Genomic DNA, 23,649 nt, shown 5'->3' on the forward strand with positions numbered 1-23,649 from the left:
CTAGGGATTGGCAGTTGCCGGGGGGCCACTGATAGCTGTCTAGATCTGCATGACTGGGCCTTTATTAGTAGTTCTAAGCTTTTGTCATTAGGTTACCTTTCAATTATTATTAGTTGATTTTTGGTCATGCCATGCAGATCTTGAATCAATTTTATAGCTGTTTACTGAAATGCACACCTCTCAATCTTTGAATTCAGGTGTTTTCAGTCCCACACGTTCATGAAATCAAGCACCTAGCAATGCAGTGTGTCTTTACAAATATTTGTGAAAGAATGGGTCATTTTAAAGAGCTCACTGAATGCGAGTGTGGTGCTGTAATAGGATGCCACCGTTACAACAATTCAGTTTGTGAGATTTCTTCCCTCCTAGATATTCCATGATCAGCTGTAAGTGGTATTGTTGCAAACTGGAAGTGTTTAGGACCCATAGCAGTTCAACCACAAAATGGCAGACCATGTAAAGTTGCAGAACATAAAACTCACCAGTGCTCTGCTGACTCAGAGTTTGAGTTCCAGACCTGCTCTGGGCATTAACATCAGCACAAAAACTGCGTGCTGGGAGCTTCCTGGCATGGATTTCCAATGCTGAACAGTTCCTGTTGGTGTAATGTGTAGGTGGCCCAGTACTTTTGTCTATATAGTATATGTTATGCTAAATAGAATGCTATATTGTACATATTGGTACAACTTAAACCTTTATTTGAACGTCACTGCAACATGTGTAGACAAGTGTGACTGGAAAGAAATCAGTCTAATTGTGGTTTACAAGTTAGTTAAAGTTGTGGAGGTATGTGTGATTGCCATCTTGGTATGTGCTTGCATTAATTTACACATGTGTCTGCAGTAATATGTGCCCATGCAGTGTGTGTAATGTGCTCAATCTAGCATGAGCATAATGCCTACAGTATGATTCTCATGTCTGGTCACATGAAACCCAGAAGCAACAACTTAAGGTCAGTACTGATGGAGGTGTGTTCATTTTTCCTTCATGTTCTGGACACATTAGCAGCAGTTGTATTTCAAGCCATTGTTGCTTGCTGAGTGTTTACTATCCCTTAATGAAAAAAATGTAGTAATAATAGGAATATTACTCATAATAAATGTTTAAATGAGGTGTTATAGAAGGGTAAGTTACATGGTAAACTCCCAGCATGAGTCATACAGGCCAAATGTAACGTGTAAAAACCTTGAGGCTTCTCAGTTGTGCATTTTATTGGTTATGAATTCTGCTTTTAATTTGTAAGAGTAGGAATGCTTTACTTCCTTTTTTTTAAAGTCACGTAGTCTTGCTTTAAGTAATTAAAGTCAGGGCCTTAATTGTACCCTTCTGTACTCACAGTGAGACTCCAGTTTCACAACACTTGGCGTTAAGTTTTATAACAGAATCAGGTGAAATTAAAAAAAAAAAAAAGAGACTCCCAGACCCTCCCTGTCTGTGATGCGCGCTAGGAGGGGGAAGTCTCTCTTTGGGCATGCTTGTTTTTGGCTGTGCTGATTTCCAAGAGAGCCAGGGTCCTCTTTATGGCTGCTAATTACTCCTTGTCCTCAGCGCCAGGTCAAGCATGTGCCTGGAGAGTTAGGCCTCACTTCAGGAAGGGCTGGAGGAGGAGGCAGTGAAAGAGGGAAGAATGTTAATCCACCCCACCACCATGAAAAAAAGTCCTAATTCACTGGTCCGGCACCCCTCCTCCTGTCAAATGAAATGTTGCTGTCTGGAGTCGCTAAGTGTTGTCAAGAAGCCTTTGTGTGTACACGTATGTGTGCATTTGTGGAAATAGCCGGTAGATGGATATTTAGGGGAATGGGATCCACCACAGTCTTGGCATGAGGCCGAAAGTGGGATTAAGAATCTGGCACTCGAGCTACTGTTCACATAAAGAGAGAAAAGTCTGAAAAAAGAGTAGTTAGGTAGGGAGGGGAAGATATTTATAAAAGCACTTCCTGCCACCTTCTTTCTGCAGTACATTGTTGAAAAGCGTTGCTTCACCACACCTTTTTAAATTAACGCACACTCAAACCAGACTTTATGAATTCATTATTCTTTATTATACTGTGACCTCATCCAACCTGTGTCTGACAAACAAAGCCATAAACTGTTGTTTTTAGCATGTCATATCAAAGATACAGCAATTTGGTGACAAATTTATACATCCAGTTTACAGGTTTTTGCTTTGTATGTGGATTGGGAAGCATTAACTGTTGGAGTAGCAGTGAAGCTAAGACACGCTGCATGAATCCTATTAGCTGTTAACTGGATTTACACTTAAGAACTCCTTTAACATGTGACACCTTTAGTTGCCTTATAACTGCTTTTTAGTTGTGTTTCACTCATTGCTCGCTGCACATCTTGAGTGGCGCTTCAGCGTTTGATGGAAGCGTGCGCGGATAACATGAGAAACAAAGGGATAGAAATGTTTTTATTACCACTGTAGAGGTTCACTGTGGAATGCCAAAGCTTAAGGAATGCCATTTACCATATTTGTGTCACATCCATTTGCGTGAAAGCAGTTAAAACAACAAACGAGCCAAAGTAGACCCACTGGGCGAGCAAATGTACACAAGACCGTGTCATGTAAACAGTTTTCTGTGTATGTGTGGAGAACCTGCCTCTTGGATGTGAGGGGCTGTGGTCAGGGAGAAAAGTATTTTTAGCATCCAGCGCCAGAGGTGTTGCTCTCTTGAGGGATCTGCCATGCTAAGTGGGTAAACATCTCAGCTTAACAAGGTGAGATTGAGAGCCATACCTGTGGTTTAGGATGTGGTCAGCACAGCTTTCGCTGGAGGGTCGACTGCCAGTGACAGAAATCTATGAATGAAGGTGTGTGTCAGAATGTGCCAACTGAGGAGGGAAATATAGGTGATAATGTTTGTGTTTGTGCTCTCAAGTGTCTGAATATGTTTTGCTGCTGAGGAAAGAGACATGTTTTTCCCAAATAGGGCCTTTTATTTCATATATATATATATATATATATATATATATATATATATATATTATGCTTTCCTTTAGCCTTCCTCCCTTTTTTCTTATCCTGCTGGCAGGCTTCACCTGGCTCACCTCCAGGTGACCGATCCCTGAGGTTGCTTTTAGAACGGGGAGGATCCATAAGCTCACCTGAAAACCAAAAGGATTTCACATGAGGATCAAATAATAATAATGACAAGAGATTGACTGATGGATGTATAAAGTGTATATGAAAGAATGTTTCCTCCTCCCTAAAAGCTGCTGGTCTTTCCTGGGAATTTGATCATGTCAGTGTGGATTAGCAAAAGCAAAAGCAACACTCCTTGGAAGGGGTCAACTGGGTGCTCCCTGCAAATTTTCCCAATTTTTTTCTCCATGTGGTATTGACCTGGATGTTGTTACTAAGTTGGGCTATTGTGGCCCAAAAATGTTTTGTCTAACTTATCAGTATTTGTCTGACCTTAATAATATCCCATAAGTGAAGGTAATGTATCTGCTTGTGTTCACACGTCATACAAAATTCTACTGAAATAAAAAAAGGAAAAAATCTAGAACTTTAATCAGTGAGTTAAAGTTGAGCTCAGTGTTTTTACCTTTCACCACCAGCAGTGGGGCACAGTAAGATTGTGTCCAAATAAGGAAATAGGGACAGTTTGTGGTACAAAGAGACTGCATGAAGATGTATGAGGGGGAGATGGAAAAGGGAGGTTGTGGCTGGCTGGTTGAAACAGTCTGAGAATCAAAGACACCACAGTACACCACCACCTGAACATTATTGTTGGACTGCAGTACTGTATCCTGCCTTTAATCTGACCACAGCCAAGCCGCATCATTCAGACAGTGGTCACTGCATCAACTGTAAGACAGTTATTTCCATGCCTTGTATGGGCCGCCTCTGTGCAATGATCAATCGATCTGTCTCCCAAGGGTTAGATGTACTGTTAGATGTTGGCAGGTTACAGGGAATGGCTGTTAGGGAAAAGGAGTCTACTGGGGAACTTTTTGGGGTTGTTTTAGGAAAGAGATTTGGGTTTGATCAGCTGTGGTACCTGTTAAAAAATGTAGCAAATAAAAATATGTTTCTCTGCTTAATGTGTCAGTTTTATGTGTCTTCCTGTGTGGTTGAAATTGATAATGAATTAGAGAGGCTTTGGATGGATATTTTTTGATTAATTGATTGTACTTGCTGAAACCATTTAAGAAGTCTGACAATATGGCATTGGTGAGAAATTCAATTTTTTTCCAAACATTTCTCACATATTTTGAGGACTCACACAGATATTGAAAGCAAATGCAGTTTTGCTACTGTAAAATATATATGTACCATTTTAAAGATTATTCCATACCTCAGACAGCAACAGCCACCGTGACTGAGGCCTAAACTGTTTCAGCTGTCCTACAGACCTCCTCTAGAGGGCGACCAATTCATCGGCAATATCGGGTGATATTGTCTATTTGCTGATCTATCAGTAAATGGGTGAATAAATAAATACACACAACAAGTTTTGGGGAAATCCGTTTGTTTCGTGTGTCTGAAATAAAAAAGGACATTGACTGATATATTGGAATATCTGATTTTTAGATCACCAAATATCGGTATTGGATTTAAAAAGTTCACATCGGTCGATACAATAAACGCATAAAGATGCTTTTGTTATTTGTTACATCTTCTTTGATAGGTGTACAAAATTTTCCACAGGCTTTTTTAATTTCGGTGGTTGGTTTGTTAAATAATGCCCTAATTCTTTTAGCGCCACAAAAGTGTTGCAGTGCTGTTGTTCTTTATGGCTCCTTCAGGAGAAATAGGCATTCGTGCGCTTATGACCTTTCGTTCATAAAGCATTAATGATGAGATAATGATGTAGAAAACCAATTTTGATTAATAATCTACCAGTGGGGGAATCTGTACAAGGAGTTTCCATTAGTGTGATGTATCATTATTCTGCTGCCGAGCTCTGAAAGTGAGTCTCATTAAGTGAACCTCTGTCATCGTGGTGAATGATAGACATTTTCTGGCTGCTGGGTGAGCTGCCGGTTCATTGTGAGCTGATGACAGATGGAGCTCTTTGTGTTTAGACCCTTCACCTGCGCAGAGGCTCTGTCATCCTGTGGTTTGGACTGACAGGAATATGACTGTAGTTATATTTTTGACGTGCTTACAGGCTCGACTGGGTGGGTGGGTTGGACGGGGGGTGGGGGTTAAACAGATGTAGATGAGCTGCTCTCACAAATCCCTAATATGCCTAATTGCCTAATATGACCCCAACACAATAATACATTGTGATATAGACAATTTTCTCCTCAAACTGATTTGTGCTTTACCAAATAATATCCAAACTGGAAACAGATGTTTCAGTCGTTTTACTTTGTGTTTGTTGCCAAGCTGATGTTTTGTTTTGTAAAACAAACAAACAAAAACAATATGATTTTTATTTCACTAATTGTAGCCTTAAACATTAGCAGCTTTCTTTAGTTGAGTCTTTTCTTAAGATAATGTCGGAAACATACAATCAGGCTTAAGAGGCTGAGGAGGAAGTTTTTCTTCCACAGCGTCTGCACAGCTGCAGAGCAACACATGCCTCCAAAGTGTTCTTAAATGGAAACCTCTGTTTAAGAATGTTCCTTTTTAATTGATCTGTGCTGCACGTGAGTCATGCGTAATGACATCCAGCTGGAGGTTGTTGCGGGGCAATGGAGAATGCACTAAAACACTATTTAGATCAGCCTGTTCACCTTTTCACCAGCAGCGCTTTCACTCTCGGATGGATGGGATCACTGAAGGCCTTTTTTAAACAGTGTGTGTGGTCTTTGCAGACTGGAACAAGCACAGCTTTACCTGTGTGTAAGTGAGTGTATGGGAGTGTGTTTTTCTAGTAGGCTGGCCTACTAGACAAACCTCTCTGTTGTCCTTTTTTTTAGTTTGTCCTCTAGAAGATGCTGAAAACTCTGAATCTCAGCCACTGTGTGGCCGTCCCAATGGACGTGACATTCTGTGCTTTTCTGTCCAGATCTTTTCTTGGACAATGCTTGATGCTAATGTGTGTCATTGGGTAGCTGGTTGTCTGCGCATCTGGCTGCAGGAACAGCTGTTTGTCCTGGGTGGTTTTGGCATGTGAGGGTGCGGTCGAGGGTCAAACCCCGTGTCACATTGTTCTGACCTAGTGTACTTCTGTGGTGGCCTGGTTACAGCTTGGACGACTGGCTTGAGAGTGTGCTAATTGCATGGTTGTGGTCTAAGGGAGGCAGCGGTAGATTTAACATAGCAGGGAAATAGATGGAAGGATGGGTTTTGGTGCAGCTTAAACCAGTGATCATGGTGATCTATAAATGGGGACGTCTCTGTTTAGCGCCTAAATGGATAACAGAAATCTTCACTGAACCACAACAGTGGAGCCTCCTGCTGAATAACTAGTGCTTCTAAGTCAGCAAAGGACAGAAAATAGAATGAATGTGCCATAATTAAGGCTTGCTTAATATGCAGAAGTTTGGAGTTGCTCAAACTCTGAAATAGCAATGTTTGAGCAATGAACTGCCCTGTATAGATACTAACCAAATGTTCAGAGTTAGGTTTCTTTACATGCATCTAACGTCCTTTTTTTGTGTCTCTTTTTTCCTCTCTGCAGCGGAACCAGCAGACCTCTTGAAGATTTTAGATTTTCACAGTTTACCTGAGGGTGTTACGAGAACAACGGGTTTGTGCTCACATAGAAGGTCTTCACAAGGACCCGATGTGGCTTACAGAGTATCCAAAGATGCCCAGCTCAGTGCCCCCACCAAACAGCTGTATACAGGTGAGTATATGACTCAAAGCCCCTGGATCTACACAGTCACTACATCTAAGAAATCATCTAAGTACTTGCGTTGAAGACTTTCTCCTCCTTCAAACATGAAACATTCTTTCTGCTTAAAGAAATTTTCCCAGGTTTTAAACTTCCAGTCTTGCCATCTGTTTGGCTTTGTGACCTTTCACCCTACCTCGCAGTAAACTCCAGTTCTAATGTTTTAACATGGCTGGAAAGCATTTTGCATTTGCTCCCACCTAGCTTGTTCCTTTCATCCCCTCTAGGTAGCAGCTTTATTAGCTCCTATAACATGATTATTTATGTCGACTCTACCTTTATCTTATGGATTTTAGGATGTGTGTGCCTGCTGTTTAATATTTAACCCCCCTGTAAGCACGTTGACATCTTGCATGTACAGTGCATCTATATCCTTTACCGAAACAAATTGCTTGCCACATGTGGACACTTGAAGCAAAATGTTGGTAAAAGAAAGATAATGAAAATGCACATCAGATGCACTGCCGTCCAGCCCTGGAATATTTAATGCTGTAGGAGGAGGAGCTGGATGATGAAAAAGCAGTGAAAAATATGGGTGGTGGGTGGGAGGGAAACCTGGGGTTCCACTTTTCCGTGTTCTATTATGCTGACGTGGCTTTGACTTACTGCTATATGCTGCGCTGCAGTACTTCTGTCCTCTCTCTCCTCCCTCTCCTCGCTCTTCTCCCTCCTTCTCCCATTTTTTCCTTCAAGCGTCATCATTTCTACCTCTGTCATTTCTCCTTAGACTGTTCCTGCCTTGCAATGTTTTCTTCTTTTGTCTTGGTTGACTCTCTTTGCTGTATACTTAGAGTATCTTATTTTTTTTATAGAGCAAAGATTAAAAAAACCATAATTTCGTGACCCAGACAACCAGTTTCTGAATCGTGATTGTTGCCTTTCCAGCAGCTTAAGGATATAAAAAGCTGTTGTGGTCTAGATATAGCAACAAGAGAAAAATAATATCCCTTCCTGTGAACTAAGCTTCCACAGAGTTTAGATTGGATGGCAACCCCATTCGTGGTCTTCTCAGATGTTACAGTGGCCTCAGTGGACCTTTGATCCTTGGCATAACTCTTCCTAGGGGCTTAATGTAGATCTGCTGGGCTTCTGTGGGCTGCATGCCCTTACATGCCCTCCAATCAAGCAAATACTGTTCACTTTGATGCTTTATGACAGCATGTCCCCATATGAGTCTCTGTTTAGACACACATGCTGTAATTACACACATGCTACGCTGGATCATCCAAAATAACAGTCTACATAAAACAAACCAACTGGAGGAGTTCAGAGCAGTCACCACACAGTCTTAAGGTGCAAACAGGCTAACTAGCTGTCTTTGGCTTGAAGGCTTTAAAAATCACTCGCAGTGTTTGTGATGTGGTCCCATTCTCAACTTGATGTTACAAGAACATACAGCTAATATATTCCAGAAGGCAGCCAAACTTGTGAGGTCATTTTATCCAGTCCCCCCCACCCCACCCCCATTTAACTAATTTTACTGCTGCCTTATGACTTTGGCCTGAAGTCTGAAGGTACTCTTTGCTTTAATTATGCAAAAGGTACAAAAATTAAGTCACACGTAGAAAACAAAGGCCTGCAAACACATTTGTTTTGCTTTACAATAATGGTATTGGCAAGAAAAACCACAGTAGCACCGACTGAGGGCGCACTGGCTTGTGACCCCATAGCCACAGACAGCCTGTGATGATGTGTTGGAAAAGAGCAAGTGCAGACATGCAATCATTAGGCAAACATGTGGAAGAGATGATTCATTTGAAACTACTGAGGCACTCAGAACAGAAGAGACCTTTCTTACCTTTATTAAGTGAATGAGTGGGGAAGAAACAGGGCAATAAAACTGCCCGCTGTCTATAAACCATGTAGGTCAAATAAGCATCTGAGAAATGATTGCAGTGGAAACTGCATTGAACCCCAATTTGGCCATTTTAATTTGGACAATTTGGAACTTTTTTTTCTCCGCCTTTACCTTCTGTGTATGTTGCGAGCCATAAGAAGCAATAGCAAATCAAACACCAAAGGAAGCAAGACTCAGCAAGTTCTTCCTTCTCCCTGAATGGCCTGCGCACTTGTAGTCTGAACTGCTGTGGCTAAATGGCACCGACCACAGCAGATGGGCCTCTGCTGCAGCTTAGATCACAAGCTGTAAAAGCAATAATGGTTCTGTTGTCTGCCAACATCCCTCAAGTGACATGTTGCACTTAGTGCACCGTGCTACACATGTAGTGGCATTTGATTTGCACCTAAGCTAGCTTGCAATTGTGTTTACTGCTTTTTAATTGAAAGAGAATTCAGGAGTGGGCAATTAATTCTCCCAAAGGTCCACATGAGAAACTGGGACTGTTTCTCAACAACTCAATTCTGTTCAATATTAATTTTAAGTCTTTGATCATTTGGTAATTATTATAGTCGTTACAGCTGCTATAGATAAAAACACCGGTAATGTTGTCTCTAATTTCTAATATTTTTTATATTCTGGGACGTTGCTTCTCTTATTGGTGTTTTCTTAAATTGTACAGTGGGAGCTGCTTCCAATAGAGCCACTTACACTCATATTAAGTCACTTCCCCATTTCTCCCTGTTGCTATATGTACTCCTGTGCAAACAGACAGCTTTGAAAGCAAAGCATTTGTTGTCTCTGCAGCAATATGCAGTATCACAGGAATGCAGCTTGTCTCATACAGAAGGAGGGAGTTGGACACAGTGATGACTGAATGACCAATTACAGGACACAAAGCTTTCTACCCCATTACCTGCTTGTATGCACTCTAACAGACGGCAGACATCATCAGACAAAGTGCTGGCATAACTCCTGTCCCATCCCGATTTTTTGTGTAGTTGTTGAGGTTCGGTAAGTTTTGCTGAGTAAGAATAATAACACAGGTCTACACGCCTAATGCCAGTAGCATAGTATCAGTCACAGGGCTTCCTTCTCTAACTTGGCAAATAAAAGATGGCTCCATTAAAGTGGAGAATTTTTCACCAAAATATGAAGTGAAATATTGGATTTTTTTCTGACAGGGTAGGGATGTCTTTGAGGTTCCCTTTCCCAGAACTTTTTTGGGCTGACACCGGTGGTGGAGATGCCAGCATAAACTCTCAGGACTTCTGGCACCACAGCCTTTCCATTCCCACCATGTTGGCGTGCACACACACGCACACACACTGACAACACGAACACACACGAGGTAGGAGTTATCTCTCATCTGGTGGCCTGAAGTAGCAGGCTGAGAAACACATTCCAGAAGGGGGGGGAGCTTTTCCGAACACCCCTCCCTCTTCTCTTCCCTTCCCAGTAGTGAGTAGCTCATTAGTTATGTACTTTGTTAAGCATTCTCATCATTTTAATTGAGATTTTCTCAGGCTGCGGTTGGGTCCTTACAGTCACAGCAGGGCCAATACAGTATTGCTTTGTGTAATTGCTACTTAAAATTCAGAGAACACCCACTCCTTTCCCCTTGTGCCCTGGTTTCCCTTTCACCCCTTAGCTGACCCTTCACTTCTGAACAAACAGCCTGAACCAAACCAGTGCTGACTCACTGTGTGTCAGACTGTGTAAACAGACGCAGCAGTAAATTTCCTTAATTGTGTTTCTTTGTTCTGGTATTTCCCACTGTCATTGTTTATATCATAGCGCTTTAATTTCACGATCAACCAGCCAAAGATTTGTGTATCCGCCTTCCTTACAAAACTCCAACATCTTGGGAGGTTTTTGAAGGGCTGCCTTCCTGTTACTTGCGCTCTGTCTCTCCTTTTCTCAGCTTTACACTGTCCTGTTGAAGCATCTGTCAATTAAACCAATGTTTCTCATATGATGCCAAGCAGAATTCCTGAGGGGAGCTCACTGCCAAGGCATGTGCTCTCCGCATGATGTGATTTGATGCTTGGCATTAATGAAGGAATGATAGAAAAAGGCAGGAAGACAAGACAGGAAGGCAAACAGACATCCAGATGCTGACAGAGTGAAAGCTGATGAAAAGAAAGAAGAAAGTGAACAGGTGATGGTAGCAAAATTCAACACATCCTCATATATGTTCCAGAAATGACATAAATATGAGTATTTCCTGAAACAAATACTCTGAGCTGAGGTGGTCGTGTGGATCAGACACAAAGGTTTCAACCAAGAGACACAAGCTTGTGTGACACAGTTTTTTTTAAAAAAAAAATATTAATTTCATTTTCTGTCACTGTTTGGCCACCATTTGGGATGCAAACATCTTCCGTCTTAAAAAAGCTTCGTTCATTTTCTTGGTTACTGTGCATTCACATGACCACTAGAGGTCGCCTATATAGACATTTTAAAACCCATCAAAAAACTCAGGTTGGGATGAATAAATGTCTCTCCTCTCCTCTCCTCTCCTCTCCTCTCCTCTCCTCTCCTCTCCTCTCCACAGTGTCTTATTGGCTATTTCTACCAAAGTTTCCCCAGTTGAGTTTAGCAGTCTCTTCTCTTGAAAACTGTAGCCTGTCTTTCCGGTTGTCTGGAAACCTCTGCTCTGCACATGCTAAAAGACCAGAGATTACTACTGGAATTCAATGGGGTTTCTTTGCTTATGTTCAATATAATCCACATAACAGTGCTGGCTTTAATATAGTTTGGTTGCCTCCTTTTATTTCTTTTTTTTTTTTTCCCAACTGAAAGATCAGCTGTAGGCAGACCTCGACATTAGCACTTCCTGGAAAGCAACAGTCTCCTGAGTTGGTTGGCAGGCCTTCTCTTTTTTTGGGTCCTAAGAACACCCCGCTACAGGAATTTGTCTGGCAGATGTTTTCCATACTTAAGCAAAATGGAGGAACTTCTGAGGCTTATCCAAGGAGCCAAGCAGATGGCGGCTAACACATCCTCTTTATATCTTCTCTGTCTTTAAATACCACTATATTGTTGGTATTTCCATTTCCACGCAATGTGTCTTTCATTATTTCTCCTGTAAAAATGTTTTCCTCCTCTCCAACCCTTCGCTGGTGTCTCAGCGTCTGCTTGAACCATCAGCTGTGGGAGAGGAGCGAAGTGGAGGGAGGAGTTTGAAGGGTAGTTTGACGAAGTCTCTCAGGATCATATGCTTTAGTCATTAATGCTTCTCATCCTGTGCTGCGCTGGAATCGATCCACTTTTTTTTTTTTTTTTTTCCCCCGCTAACTTTTGTTTACTAGCCAACCCTTTCAGATGAAGCCTGTCCTGTTATATTTTGGGCACTCCAAAAAAAAAAAGAAAAATCTCTGGTGTTTCCGTTTGATGCACAAAGCCCATCTTCAATTCCATCAATCTAAATGATGTTTGTCTCTTTTTGTTCCATTTCCATTAAAAATAACAGTAAAAATATCAGACTCCCTTTGGACAGCAAAGATCACAGTCAGTCTCTTAAAATAACAAAACGATTACAACCTTGTGAGCACAGACCTCATATTTCATTCCACTTATGATGATGAATAAGTACGGCTACTTATAACTCTCCAAAAAATTCTCTTTCTGTCCAACCCGCCATTTGTCCTGCCAGGTGATGTCTTCCCTGAGGACTTTTCCATCTTGGCCACAGTGAAGCCTAAGAAGGGCAGCCAGTCCTTCCTGTTGTCTATGTACAATGAACAGGGCATCCAGCAGCTTGGTCTAGAAGTGGGCCGCTCTCCAGTCTTCCTGTATGAGGACCACACAGGCAAACCAAGCCCCGAGGACTACCCCCTCTTCAGAGGAGTCAACCTAGCTGACGGAAAGTAAGTGCAGTTGTTAAGTGCTTAATTTTAGTGGTTTGGAAACACCTTTGTCACTCTCCTTTGGGATATTGGAGTTTTAACCCAGTGTTATTGATTGTGTAACTTCTCTTCGCTCATTGTAAAACTGTATTTATATCAATAAAAACCAGGATTAAAATTATTTCCCTTTGGAAGACAGATGTGGATCTATTTGAACCCAAAAGTGGCCTTCAGCCTGCTGGCACTTTGTAACTGGGCAGCGTGTAATCCAGAAAGTGTGTAAATTAACTTTACCTCCCATTCCAGGTGGCATCGAGTGGCCATCAGCGTGCACAAGCAGACCATCACCCTCATTCTGGACTGTAAAAAGAAGACCACACAGAAGTTACTCCGAAGCCCCCATCCAATCATTGATACCAAAGGAATTATAGTGTTTGGAACTAGAATACTTGATGAAGAAGTCTTTGAGGTAGGCGTTACACTCTAAACTTTTTAGATTGCATAATTTAGCAATTTGGGACTGTTTGTTTGATGGCCTGCTGGATGCCATTTTTTCCAGATTTAAACTGGCTTTGCACTCTGCTGTTCATTTTGAAGTGAAAATGGGGGGAAAAAAATGTTTGACAGCTGGTGCATTTGTTCATGCTTTTAAACAGAAGATTTAGGCCCATTTCTATATAATCAGACTCTTCATTTTAATGACAGTACAAGCACAGACACATGTGGCTGTGGTACGAATGACGGTCATCCTCAGTCCCCAATTCTTTTACCATAGCGCTCGAAATTGGGGCCTGTGGGAGCGGCCGCATCCTCTATAGATGGATTTGGCTTGCGGAGCCCCCCCCCCCCTGCCCTCCAGCATCTGATCCCTCTGCCACCCACTCATTCACATGCACACGATCATAAATCAGACTTAATTTAAGGTGCCAAATATTCCACGTCTTCCACAAAAGAACTTCATGTCCTGCATTTCTCTTCGGCTTCCAGCTGTGTTGCTTTTTTTTTTGCCCAACTCTGCATCTGTTGCTGTTTTAAATTTTTGCCTCATTGTCACAAGATCTATAATCAAGCTGTTATATTTCTCTTTGTGGTTTCACGTCTGGATTCTTTGTCTTAAAGGGCTACAACATTTTGGCTTACAGAGGTTTTTTACAAGCTGTTACATTGCAGTTTTTGGAATGAGGGCTTTATTTCTTCCTCCTGCTTTTATGCTTAATAAAGCTCTGCAGAAGGAGTTAAAAGATGTATGGCAATCTGACTAGTGAGAGGAAGCTCATAATACCCCAAGTACCTGATATGGCTCAAATACTATTTGTGTAGTATTCATTTGGATAGCTCCTATAAGAGAGCTTTTGTGCAGTTCGTATAACAAGTTTTTGTGTGGATATTTGTGCCTCCTAAACCTGACCCCTGTGTTTGTGAGGAACATGGACACACACACACAGACACACACACCAAAATACACTGAGAGACACAAGGAATAGTGTTGTCTTTGTCCCTTTGGAGTTGTGCTTGTTTAATGGGGGATTAGTCTGTGAGGCCTCAATAATAATTAGCAAGAGAGGCTGAGTGATGTGACTGATCCTGAGCCAGCTGACCTTTAACCTTACTGTTACTTAGCCATAACAGATGAAAAAGAAAGAAATATGACATCACACCCACTGCCACGGCCACTGCAGTTTCTCTGAAAGCCACTGGCAACAATTATAGTCTTTTAGTATATCTTATAGTATAATCAAGGTTAGAGAGGTGCTGCTAAATGAACTGTGCACATGGAGTTTTTTTTTTTTCCCATGAAGAAGAAGTATAACAATTGTACTGGAGCACAAATAAAGATATCATGTTGTGTGTTTGTATGTGTGCATTGTCTGTTTCCCCTGTTCAGCCTATTAGCTTGCGGTCACCAAAAAAAGATGATTTCATTATTGCCTGTAGCATACAATTCAGGAGATCGAGGTGATACTGGAACAATTAAATCTCAGCCAGCTATTAGAGCCTCTGTAACAGTTCAGTAGTTACCGTGGGAATGAACAGATATTTTGCGAGCGATGTTTAAAGCCCCCCTGCTGTGCGTCTGCCAGTTAGGAGACAGGACAGGCTCCAGTGCTGCAGAAAATGGAAAATAAGCCACATAGTTTCCAAATTATGCTCAGGCTGCACTCCCTTTCCTCCCATTGCTCCCTTTGTAGTTTAGTCTGATCCAGCATTGACTTTTGCCAGAGTTGGTTACCCCCGAGAGGTTGTAGGTGTGAAAACAGAAAGCAGCATGTGTGATTTCACTGTCAGGCCAGTTACATTTCAATTTTGGGGATTTCCAGTTAATTTTGTTAGAAAAAGTCACATTTTTTTCCCCGCCTAGTTTATCTTTTCTTATAATCAATAGGAAAATATGTAAGAACTGGGAAGTGCTGATGAGCAATTTGAATAAAACATTTAAAAAAATCTTTGTACAAAGAAAACAGTTCTGACATTAAACAGCTCACAGCCAGGTTAAGTCATAATGAGATATTGCTGGTGAGTTAAAAAAAAATGTATTTCTTCAAATGTATTCAAAAGAAAGCACACAACTTTATAATAGACATTTCCAAAACTGAGCAATTCACACACACAAACACACACAAGGAGAGACAAACATGATGTGAAATGATTAGTGTTTATCACGCTGTTAAATCACAGGGATTGGTGTGTTATCATGCTACATTTTCTTTAGAAGAGCCTTTCCTTTGCATACAGCAGTCAGAAGAAAGGTAGTACTTATAGGCTGAGGTGGTTTGTGGTTTGGTTTCTGACAAGGTTTTTGTGGTCACGGAGAGACTGTCTGTCCTCTAGTACCACAAGTACCACAGTGTGTTTTTTAGCACCTTGCTTAAGAGTTTTGTGTTTGAGCATGTGCCAATAAAAAAGTATGAAGGGAATTAAAATGGTTTTTAGGTGTGAAAGCTATTTTTTTTTTAACTAACTAATCGGTGCTAATCTGCTGCAGATTATTTGTAAAAATCCAAGTACACTGTAGTAATCTTTAGCATAAGGTTGTTGATATCCAACACCTTTGTTGCACTCATTTGCTACTATTGACCGTCCATAATGTATACTGTGTGGCTGAAACACACACACAAAAAAATCACAGTATCGCTCTCTTGGCAGCGTTGCTGTTGATGAAAGAGAGAAACACACCAGGGAGGGTACTTCTTACTCCCAGCATGATGAGAGACAATGCAGAATAGGCTACACCAGCAGCCTTTAACCCTTTAATTTTATCATTTCCCTGTTTCCTTCTTATTTTTCTTCTTTAGGTTCTTTATAGTTCTGCCATCTCATTCAATTCATCTTTTATGTTTTATGTTACTAAAACATGCCACAGCGGTTCGCACTTCACAGCAAGAAGGTCGTGGGTTTGAATCCACCAGCCAGCTGGGACTCTACTTTAAAAGAGTGCTGAATGCTGCTGCTCTTTTGCAAAAAAAATGACACAAAAGTGGTAGACTGGTCATTTGAAGGGAACAGCCATGCCATCATCCAACATTTAATTAAACTGTTTCGCTTCTCAGACAAACTTTTTGTGTTCGGGTGTTGATACCATGTGCGTATTTCCAGCATCTCTTTATCTTGGTAAAGGAAAGTCTGTGCGAAAGACTCCAGATTCAAAATGTGTCCCTGATTTCCTTGTTCATTGTTGTTTCCAACTGAGTTTGCCAAGAAAAATCAGAGATAATTTAATACCCATCCCTTAGTTCTAAGTAGCATTCAGTGAAATGATGGCCTTTGGTTGGTCTGAGGTAACCTAAGTAGGGGAAATGAACCACTTGGCCCCAGTCAGAGGTAATGCGCAGGGGAGAGTGGTTGAATTGAAGTAACCGAGGTGGAGACGTGCAAACACAGCAGTTCTTGTCCGACCAAAAGCATGAATGTGGACAATGATCGGGTAGGTTTTAATCACAGTAAGATAAATCTGGCTTATTCGACAGTTGGAGGGGGAGGACATCAGAAGGAAGTTTTGGTGTAAAGAAAACGAAAGAATGCTCTGAAAAGAGAGGAGTGGAGCAGAGGGGAGGTCAGAGCAGGAGGTGCGGGTACAGGAGCCAAAAATGTTGGGTCATTCGCTGGAAAGAATGAGGAGTTCTCTCCCCAGCTGATGTCAGTCTTGGAACGGCAGCCACACCACATGACATCATCCAGAGGTTTCCTTGGTATCCGCTGATAGGCTGTCCCAGGCTGATGGAGTGAATGGGAGGGCGGGTGATAAATTGGGTAGAAGAGGTAACAAAACATAATGGGGGTGAGAAGAGGATTACACTTCAGGTATACAGAAATAAAGGATTAATGATGAAATGAATGTGTGTCTGTGTGTGGTTCGGGGGGGGGGGGGGACTTAAAGGTGATACGATCAGACTAATGGAGCAGGGAAATGAGTTTGGAAGCCTTCAGCAGGACTGGAAAGAAGCAAGTTGTGGGGCTCCCATAGTACAACCAGGGCCAGGAAAAACTAATAAAAAACGTGCAACACATGAGCTTGATGCTCGTAATGAGCTTTAATATTGTTATGACCAGATGGGTTTTACACATCCTGTTTCCCCATCTTCACCTCAGGACTTTCCTCCATTTTTTTTTCTCCTGCCAACATCTTTATTGTTCACATTTTTCAGTCATCTTAGGTAAAAAAAATTGACTTTCCAATCTCCCAATACAATCTGAACCCTCTTTCACTCAGTTTTCATGGTTGGCTTGAGTGACTTTGCCAGGCGTTGGCTTCGCTGCTGTAATATTTTTTGTTCAGTCAATAGTTTCAGTAGCTTTAAATGTACCTCACCTTTGATTTGTGTTGTGAAAAAGGCCACTGGGTGTCAGACAGCAGTAACAGTTTGTTTGCTGTTTAATGATAATGGCTTCTATCCTTTTGCCCCATTAGAGGAGACCAAGAAATTTGATGCTCTGCTTGGGCCTTCATGACTTGCTCTTGTGCAAAAAAAAAAAAAAAAAAAATCTAAGTGGAAATTTAGGCTCGTCCACAAAAGAAAAAGAGGAAGGGAAAAAAAAGGAGATCTGGCCTCAAAAGTGGACAATAAAAGTTGTACACGTGGTGATTAAACAAATAAAAGAAGCAATATAGACTCTGTCTCTTATTTACACTCTCATATGTTATACAGGACTTCCTAATTTACCAAACTCACAAAGACTTTTTTTCTTTGGCCCCAGTTCTTTATTGTGTGTTCGTGTGTGTGTGTGTGTGTGTGTGTGCGCGTGCACACTTTTTCCCCACTAAACTTTGTTCTCTAGCATAGCGTGCTCTGGGTCGTATTATCTGTTAGTTTGATTTGTAGACGTGGCTCATAGCAACAGTAACACAGTCAGAATTTAATGCAGCATTTTGCCCCAGGCTGCTTTTGCTCTGCAGTGCTCCAAATGAGCATGACGTGTTTCACCATGTGATGTAGGGACCAGTGTTTTGGACCGATGGCCACAGATTTCTATTTTTCTCACTACTATGAAATTCTGTCTCAGATAACACCCTGAACTGCAGTGTAGACAGCCCTCAAATCCCCCGTTCAGAGGTGTATTCAGCCCGTAAACATGGCTGATCAACATATAGCTCATGTTATGCTCTATTCTCTGGAATGCTGCCTGACACAGTAAAAATCCCTAATCCAAGAAGGTTATGATGTTCAGTTTATGTACATCACAAGCACTTTTTTAAATCTAACATTCACACAGTCACGCTCTGATGGATGCACTGTGGGCAATGCAGGGTTCAGTATCTTGCCCAAAGGTCTGTGGATTGAACCATAGACCTTCCAATTTGTAGACGACCCTCCCTACCTCCTGAGCCACCGCCACCCTTGCACAACTGTGTATTTGACTGTATTATAATTGTTTAGTAGTATATTTATTGGCAAGGGGTTGAAATTAGTGAAACACCTTTAAATCCCAAGAATATGAAGCTGGGATCTTGTAGTCACTTACGTACTTGTGTCTTCATGTAATTGTTTGCATTATCTTGTCCAGGGTGTAAGTCCTGCTTCACTGACAATGCACACTGCTTCTGCACGTTTCAGACCAGACATCTATCCTCAGGGTAGATGGAATTTCCACCATGGATAATTAAGATTTTCCTTAACTCATGTCAAATGTTTGTATTTCACGCCCCTTTTCCCTCTCTGTTATTCCTTTACTGTGTCAGCAAGCCATGAAGTGTGCCCTCAGCACTTTTTAATGTAGATTTCAGCAAATGGCTGAGCCAAACACTCTGCAGTGGCTAGGTGAGTGAAGCCGCTCTGGTTTCAACTATCCCAAAAGAACAGGAAATAGGAATATGGCTGCCTGCAGTCCTTGGAGACGTGGGATTAAATGGGTAGTATATGTAGTGAGCGTTGCAGGGCCTGGGAAACTAAGGCTTAGAGTCTTGCAGAAGACCTACTGGGAATCCAAAAACAGGACAGTGACAATGAGGTGAGGGAATGGTTACTGTAGGAGGCTGTGTTGTGGATATGTGGGGGTGGCAGACAGACATGTTGCTGTTGGCTGCAGCTCTGAGGATTGAGATTGCACTAGAGTCTGGACGGGAAAGTGGGTGAAAATTTAGTTGATGTCTGGTGAAGGTTTACATTTGTACATTTATTGGAGTTGAATTTCTCTGAACACGCGTGCCTGCATACACACTTCTACAGCTATCTGTGCGTGGTTATACGACTTTCTGTGTATGTGTCCGTTCTGATTTATTTCCCCAGCGCAGCAGGCCGATCCCTGCAGCGTGTTATTTGGTTTTTGTGGTTAGGCTGGACAATGCCCAGGCGCTGGGACTGTGTGAGTGTGCCGGCGCGGGCTGGCAGCGGTACCAACGCCTGGCTTGGAGCTCGGGGGTGACTGTGTAAATATGTTGTGAAAGTAGCACTCCTTGAACTGCAGCAAGACCTCCAAGAGTCTCCAATATTCTGCTCTTTGGGGGCCACCTACTCATTTTCCTATGTTGACATCTGATCATAAAAATGATGAGAACTAGGCTTGAGTTTTTCTCCTTTTGACTGCTGCCTTTGTCTCCTGTGAGGTTTAAAAGGTAAACAGAACCATTATCAGATGTCTCTGTGGATATGTGAAAGTAATGAGCATCGGTTTGTGCTGTTTGTCTCATGGTACGCTGCTCTTAGCACAAGAAGGTGCAAATTTCACGAGACTTGGAGCCTGCCCCTCCACCATCATGCTGATCAGCAGGGGGTTGCCTAAGGATCTTACTCTAATCAAAATGTACCTTTGTTAGTCTATGGTCACCTCATGCTTTAAGTATGTGTGTGTGCAAGAAACAGAAAAGAAAAAAAAAAAAAGGCAGAATATGTGTGCATGGGCAGTTTTCCAGTTTTAGCGCCCACATATACCCAGTTTATTCCCCCTCATTACACGACGTGATGATTTTAAAATGTCGCCAATACTGCTTTTTGTCCCTTGCATCACATTTTATAATTCAAAAGAGGGAACACAATGAACTTCACCACCCTGCATGATTGTGGGTCAGATACAAATGGAGACAGATGTTTGGCATTGTGCTTCCCAGAGCGCTCTCCTGCCCCCATCTGGACAAAACTAGAAGATCTATCAGTTTTGTGTTTGGAAAAAAAAAAAAAAAGAAAGAAAAAGGGTGAGACTGTGGAATGAAAGCTTAAAAGACTATGTGATATTTTATTTAGTAAAATGCTGGAACAATGAATTTTTCAGTGGAATTGATCCATACGGATTTGCTCTGATTCCACAATCTTGTTGCAAGCTGCAGCCTTGCAGTCTCGTGGACTTAACACATTGTGCGTGCGCATGCAGGTGCCTTCAATGTGAATTATGTCAAGTGAGGCTGGCTGTTGCTCACAGCCACAGGCAATGGCTTTAACACCAGAGCTCAACATTAGGCGAGGAGCAGGGCCGTATTTCAGCGGAGTCTAGGGAGATGCTGACAACTGCAGCCCTGTTATTGTCTGAAAACTCTGCCTTAAGCACTACTCTGATATGCCACATGATGCTCCAGAGTGAAAAATGTCACTGTCCTTTCTCTAACAGGAGCACTGATTGCATGTGTTTTATGGTTTCACCCAGAGATTTGGGTGTGATGCTATAATACCAGGGTTTTTTGTTTTTTTTTAACCCTTTGTGTATTGGATGTGGGATTGTGTTAGTCACATTTCAGCTCCCACTGATGTGACTTGTGGCGTGAAGAATAATCTATAATTTCCCGTTAACCAATCAGCCTTATTACGCTCTGAATGTCTGACTCTGTGGATGCAGTGCCATTTCCTCTCGTCGAATTATGACGATATAGCCCCCCCCCCCCCCATTCTTCCTAATGGAGTAATTTTCTCATGCTTTAATGGGTTGCTGGACTAAGTCGGACATTCAGAGCCAGAGTTCAAAATGAGAAATTTAGCATCAGCATACATCTTTGGTACAGTATAGGGAACATTTAACTGCTTCCCTATACTGTAAAATAGCAGCTTATATAACATTTGGCTTCAGAATCTGTCGAGTGACTTGTGGTGAAAAGTGCAGCCCCGACTCAAAGAGAGGAAATCAGAAGCAGCTTTGGTGGTTGTTTTGCTGCCTCAAGGCTTCGACTGTGAAGGTGTGCAGCTTTCATGATTAACATCCACTTTACATCGGTGCCTTTACATGATCAGCAGCGAAGGATCCAAACAAAAAATAAAAAATCAATGCCAAATGAATTATCTACAATTGCTATTATCATATGTCTTGCAATCGTGGCTAAAAGTTAAAGGAGCTCTCCACAGATTTTACACAGAGAGGCGTATGCAGCTCATAAAACTGCTGAAGTCATAGTGAAATCATCAGGATTTTCTCTAAACTACATTTTACAGAGTCTCATTGTTATAAACTGTAGTGGAGGTTGATAGATGTCAGCCTTTGCCAGTCAGGGTGGATCTAAATTTTTTTTTCTAGCCTCAGCAAGGCCTGTACAACGGTGTACTTTTCTATCTAGGCAAGCACACACGTCTTCCTTTCTTCTTTCTGTGTACACGTCACAGATCATTAAACACATTCTGCCATGATGCTCTACATTCTTTGAGGATGTGCTCATTAAAGCTTTGGTCTATGATTAATTATCTCATCTTGGCAAACTTAGGATTATACCACTTGTGGTCATAATGTACCCCGACATTCCTCTGGCTGCTCTGGGAGATGGAGGCAGGGGGGGAAAGTGGGGAAAAAAAGGAAAACAGAAGTGCAAGAATGGCATGTGAATAGGAAAGTAATGCAATTCTCCAAATGGAGGGGCTGTTTTGCTGTAGAGTGGGTTTATTTCTTATTGAGTGTGACCTCATTTCAAACACTGAATTCCCATCATCCCCTTTCAGCGCAGCTGTGACACACGGCTCTGCTGAAATAAGAGGGGGCAGTTCGCCACACTTATACCAAGTCTAGCCTCCTACAGATTGCGACTTCAGAGGTGGCCATTTGAAAGCTTCAGTGGAGTTTGAAGTTCATAGCTGGGGAGTGCTATGTAATGTAATGGCTCCTCCAGTCCTTCTGTTTTGCAGGAAGAGATTGGTTTTCCCACATCCACTATAAACTCCAGTGATAACACGAGCCAAGGACGGAGCAGGAAACAACATCTAGTGGAGTGTTTTGCGAGGGTTATTAAAGGATCCGAGACAGGGAGTACTGAGTGATATGTTCGAGTAAAGCAGTGGGATTGGTGCTCTTCATTGAGCTGTCACTGGTTAGACCACAAATGCAGTCCACTTCTGCATGTCGGTAAAGGCAGCTAATTTCAGCTGGAAAGACATGTTGAGGTTTTTTTTTTTTTTTTTTTTTTTTTTTTACTTTTGGCACTTGAACATAATTAAAAACACTTCATCCTCCGTGGCAGTCTGTTCCCATAGCCGCGTCGCTTCATGGTTCTTCTGCCTCCTGGAAATATATTTGTTTCAGCTAAGCTGACACTGTAATTGATTGATGTGGAATGACATCATTGAATTTGGAATTGTGATCGGGACATGTTTGGATAAATGCAATACAAGGTTTTGGTGCCATATGAATTCTTTTCAGAAACATGTGGGAAACACACCCAACTCCCTATGTAGCCTGGGGATCCTTCTGAGCCTTTGCCTTTTTCTCTCTGAATACTTTTCTAGCAGCCTTCTCTCTTCTCTCTCTCTCCTTTTGTATCTTCTCTCTGTCTTAAATCTCTCTCTTCTTCTTCTGTTCCACAGCCACATGTCCACTCAGTATATACATACACCTCCTCTGACCCAGTCCTAGCTGTAGGTCTGTTTATGCGCAGGCACATGCAAAGCTGAAACACTTGCCTTGCACAATCAGTTTGAAGGTGACATCACTTACATTGCATGCAGACTGGGGTCAGGCTTACATGTCGTGTTTTTGTAAAGTCAGTTGTGCTCTCTTGTAACCCTGCTCTGCGATCTTTTCGTCTCTTATGCTTAACTCTGATGCAAAATGACACAAAGTTCTTCATCATTAAGTCACCCAGAGATTCCCCTGGCTCGACCCAGTTTCAAGACTGCCTGTTCTGCAGCCACAAGTGCAGATGTAGATGCTCTTTTTCCCCCCACAGGGTCACACAGTGTCACACAGTGTACACTATACTTTCAGCTGTTTTGAATGAATCTCATGACTTCCTGTTTATTTGGGTTTCCAGGGAGACATCCAGCAGCTAATGATTGTAGCAGACCATCGCGCTGCCTATGACTACTGTGAGCACTACAGCCCTGATTGTGAAGTGCCATCTCCTGACCAGCCACAGAACCAGGACCCCAGCACAGACAAATCTGTGAGTAACATCACTTTTCTCCTCTTCAGCTCATTTATGGCTCCTCATTTTGTTCCAGAACGCCACTAGATTAGCTTTTCATGATTCAGATTTAAAACAAACAAAAAAAAGTGCCCAAGCTAGTGCTTATAAGCCTTGCCTCTGCTGCGCTGGCTGCATATATGTATATTTATATACTGTATATATAATTAGGTCAATAAGTATATGGACAGTGACACAGTTTTTGCAATTGTGCCTCTGTACACCACCACAGTGGAATTTTAAAGCCAATAATCAAGATGTGACTGAAGTGCAGACTTGCAATAACTGTTTAGGAATTACAGCCATGTTTAGATATAGATCCACATTTTCAAAGGCTCAAAGGTAACTGGACAAACTGAC

At 41.9% G+C, this 23,649-nt stretch overlaps 1 protein-coding gene across 2 annotated transcripts in view; it reads left to right on the forward strand.

Annotated features, from left to right (window-relative positions):
• col5a1 (procollagen, type V, alpha 1) overlaps positions 1–23,649 on the forward strand; it is a 70,522-nt gene that overhangs the window by 9,406 nt on the left and 37,467 nt on the right. For both annotated transcript variants that reach the window (XM_030742159.1, XM_030742160.1), the window contains exons 2-5: positions 6,585–6,752; positions 12,296–12,509; positions 12,795–12,957; positions 23,137–23,268. In XM_030742159.1, coding sequence (XP_030598019.1) covers positions 6,585–6,752; positions 12,296–12,509; positions 12,795–12,957; positions 23,137–23,268 — 677 coding nt within the window. The remainder of the gene's footprint in view (positions 1–6,584; positions 6,753–12,295; positions 12,510–12,794; positions 12,958–23,136; positions 23,269–23,649) is intronic.

This window comes from Archocentrus centrarchus, chromosome 12 (assembly GCF_007364275.1).
Source record: "Archocentrus centrarchus isolate MPI-CPG fArcCen1 chromosome 12, fArcCen1, whole genome shotgun sequence".
Classification (NCBI taxonomy): domain Eukaryota; kingdom Metazoa; phylum Chordata; class Actinopteri; order Cichliformes; family Cichlidae; genus Archocentrus; species Archocentrus centrarchus.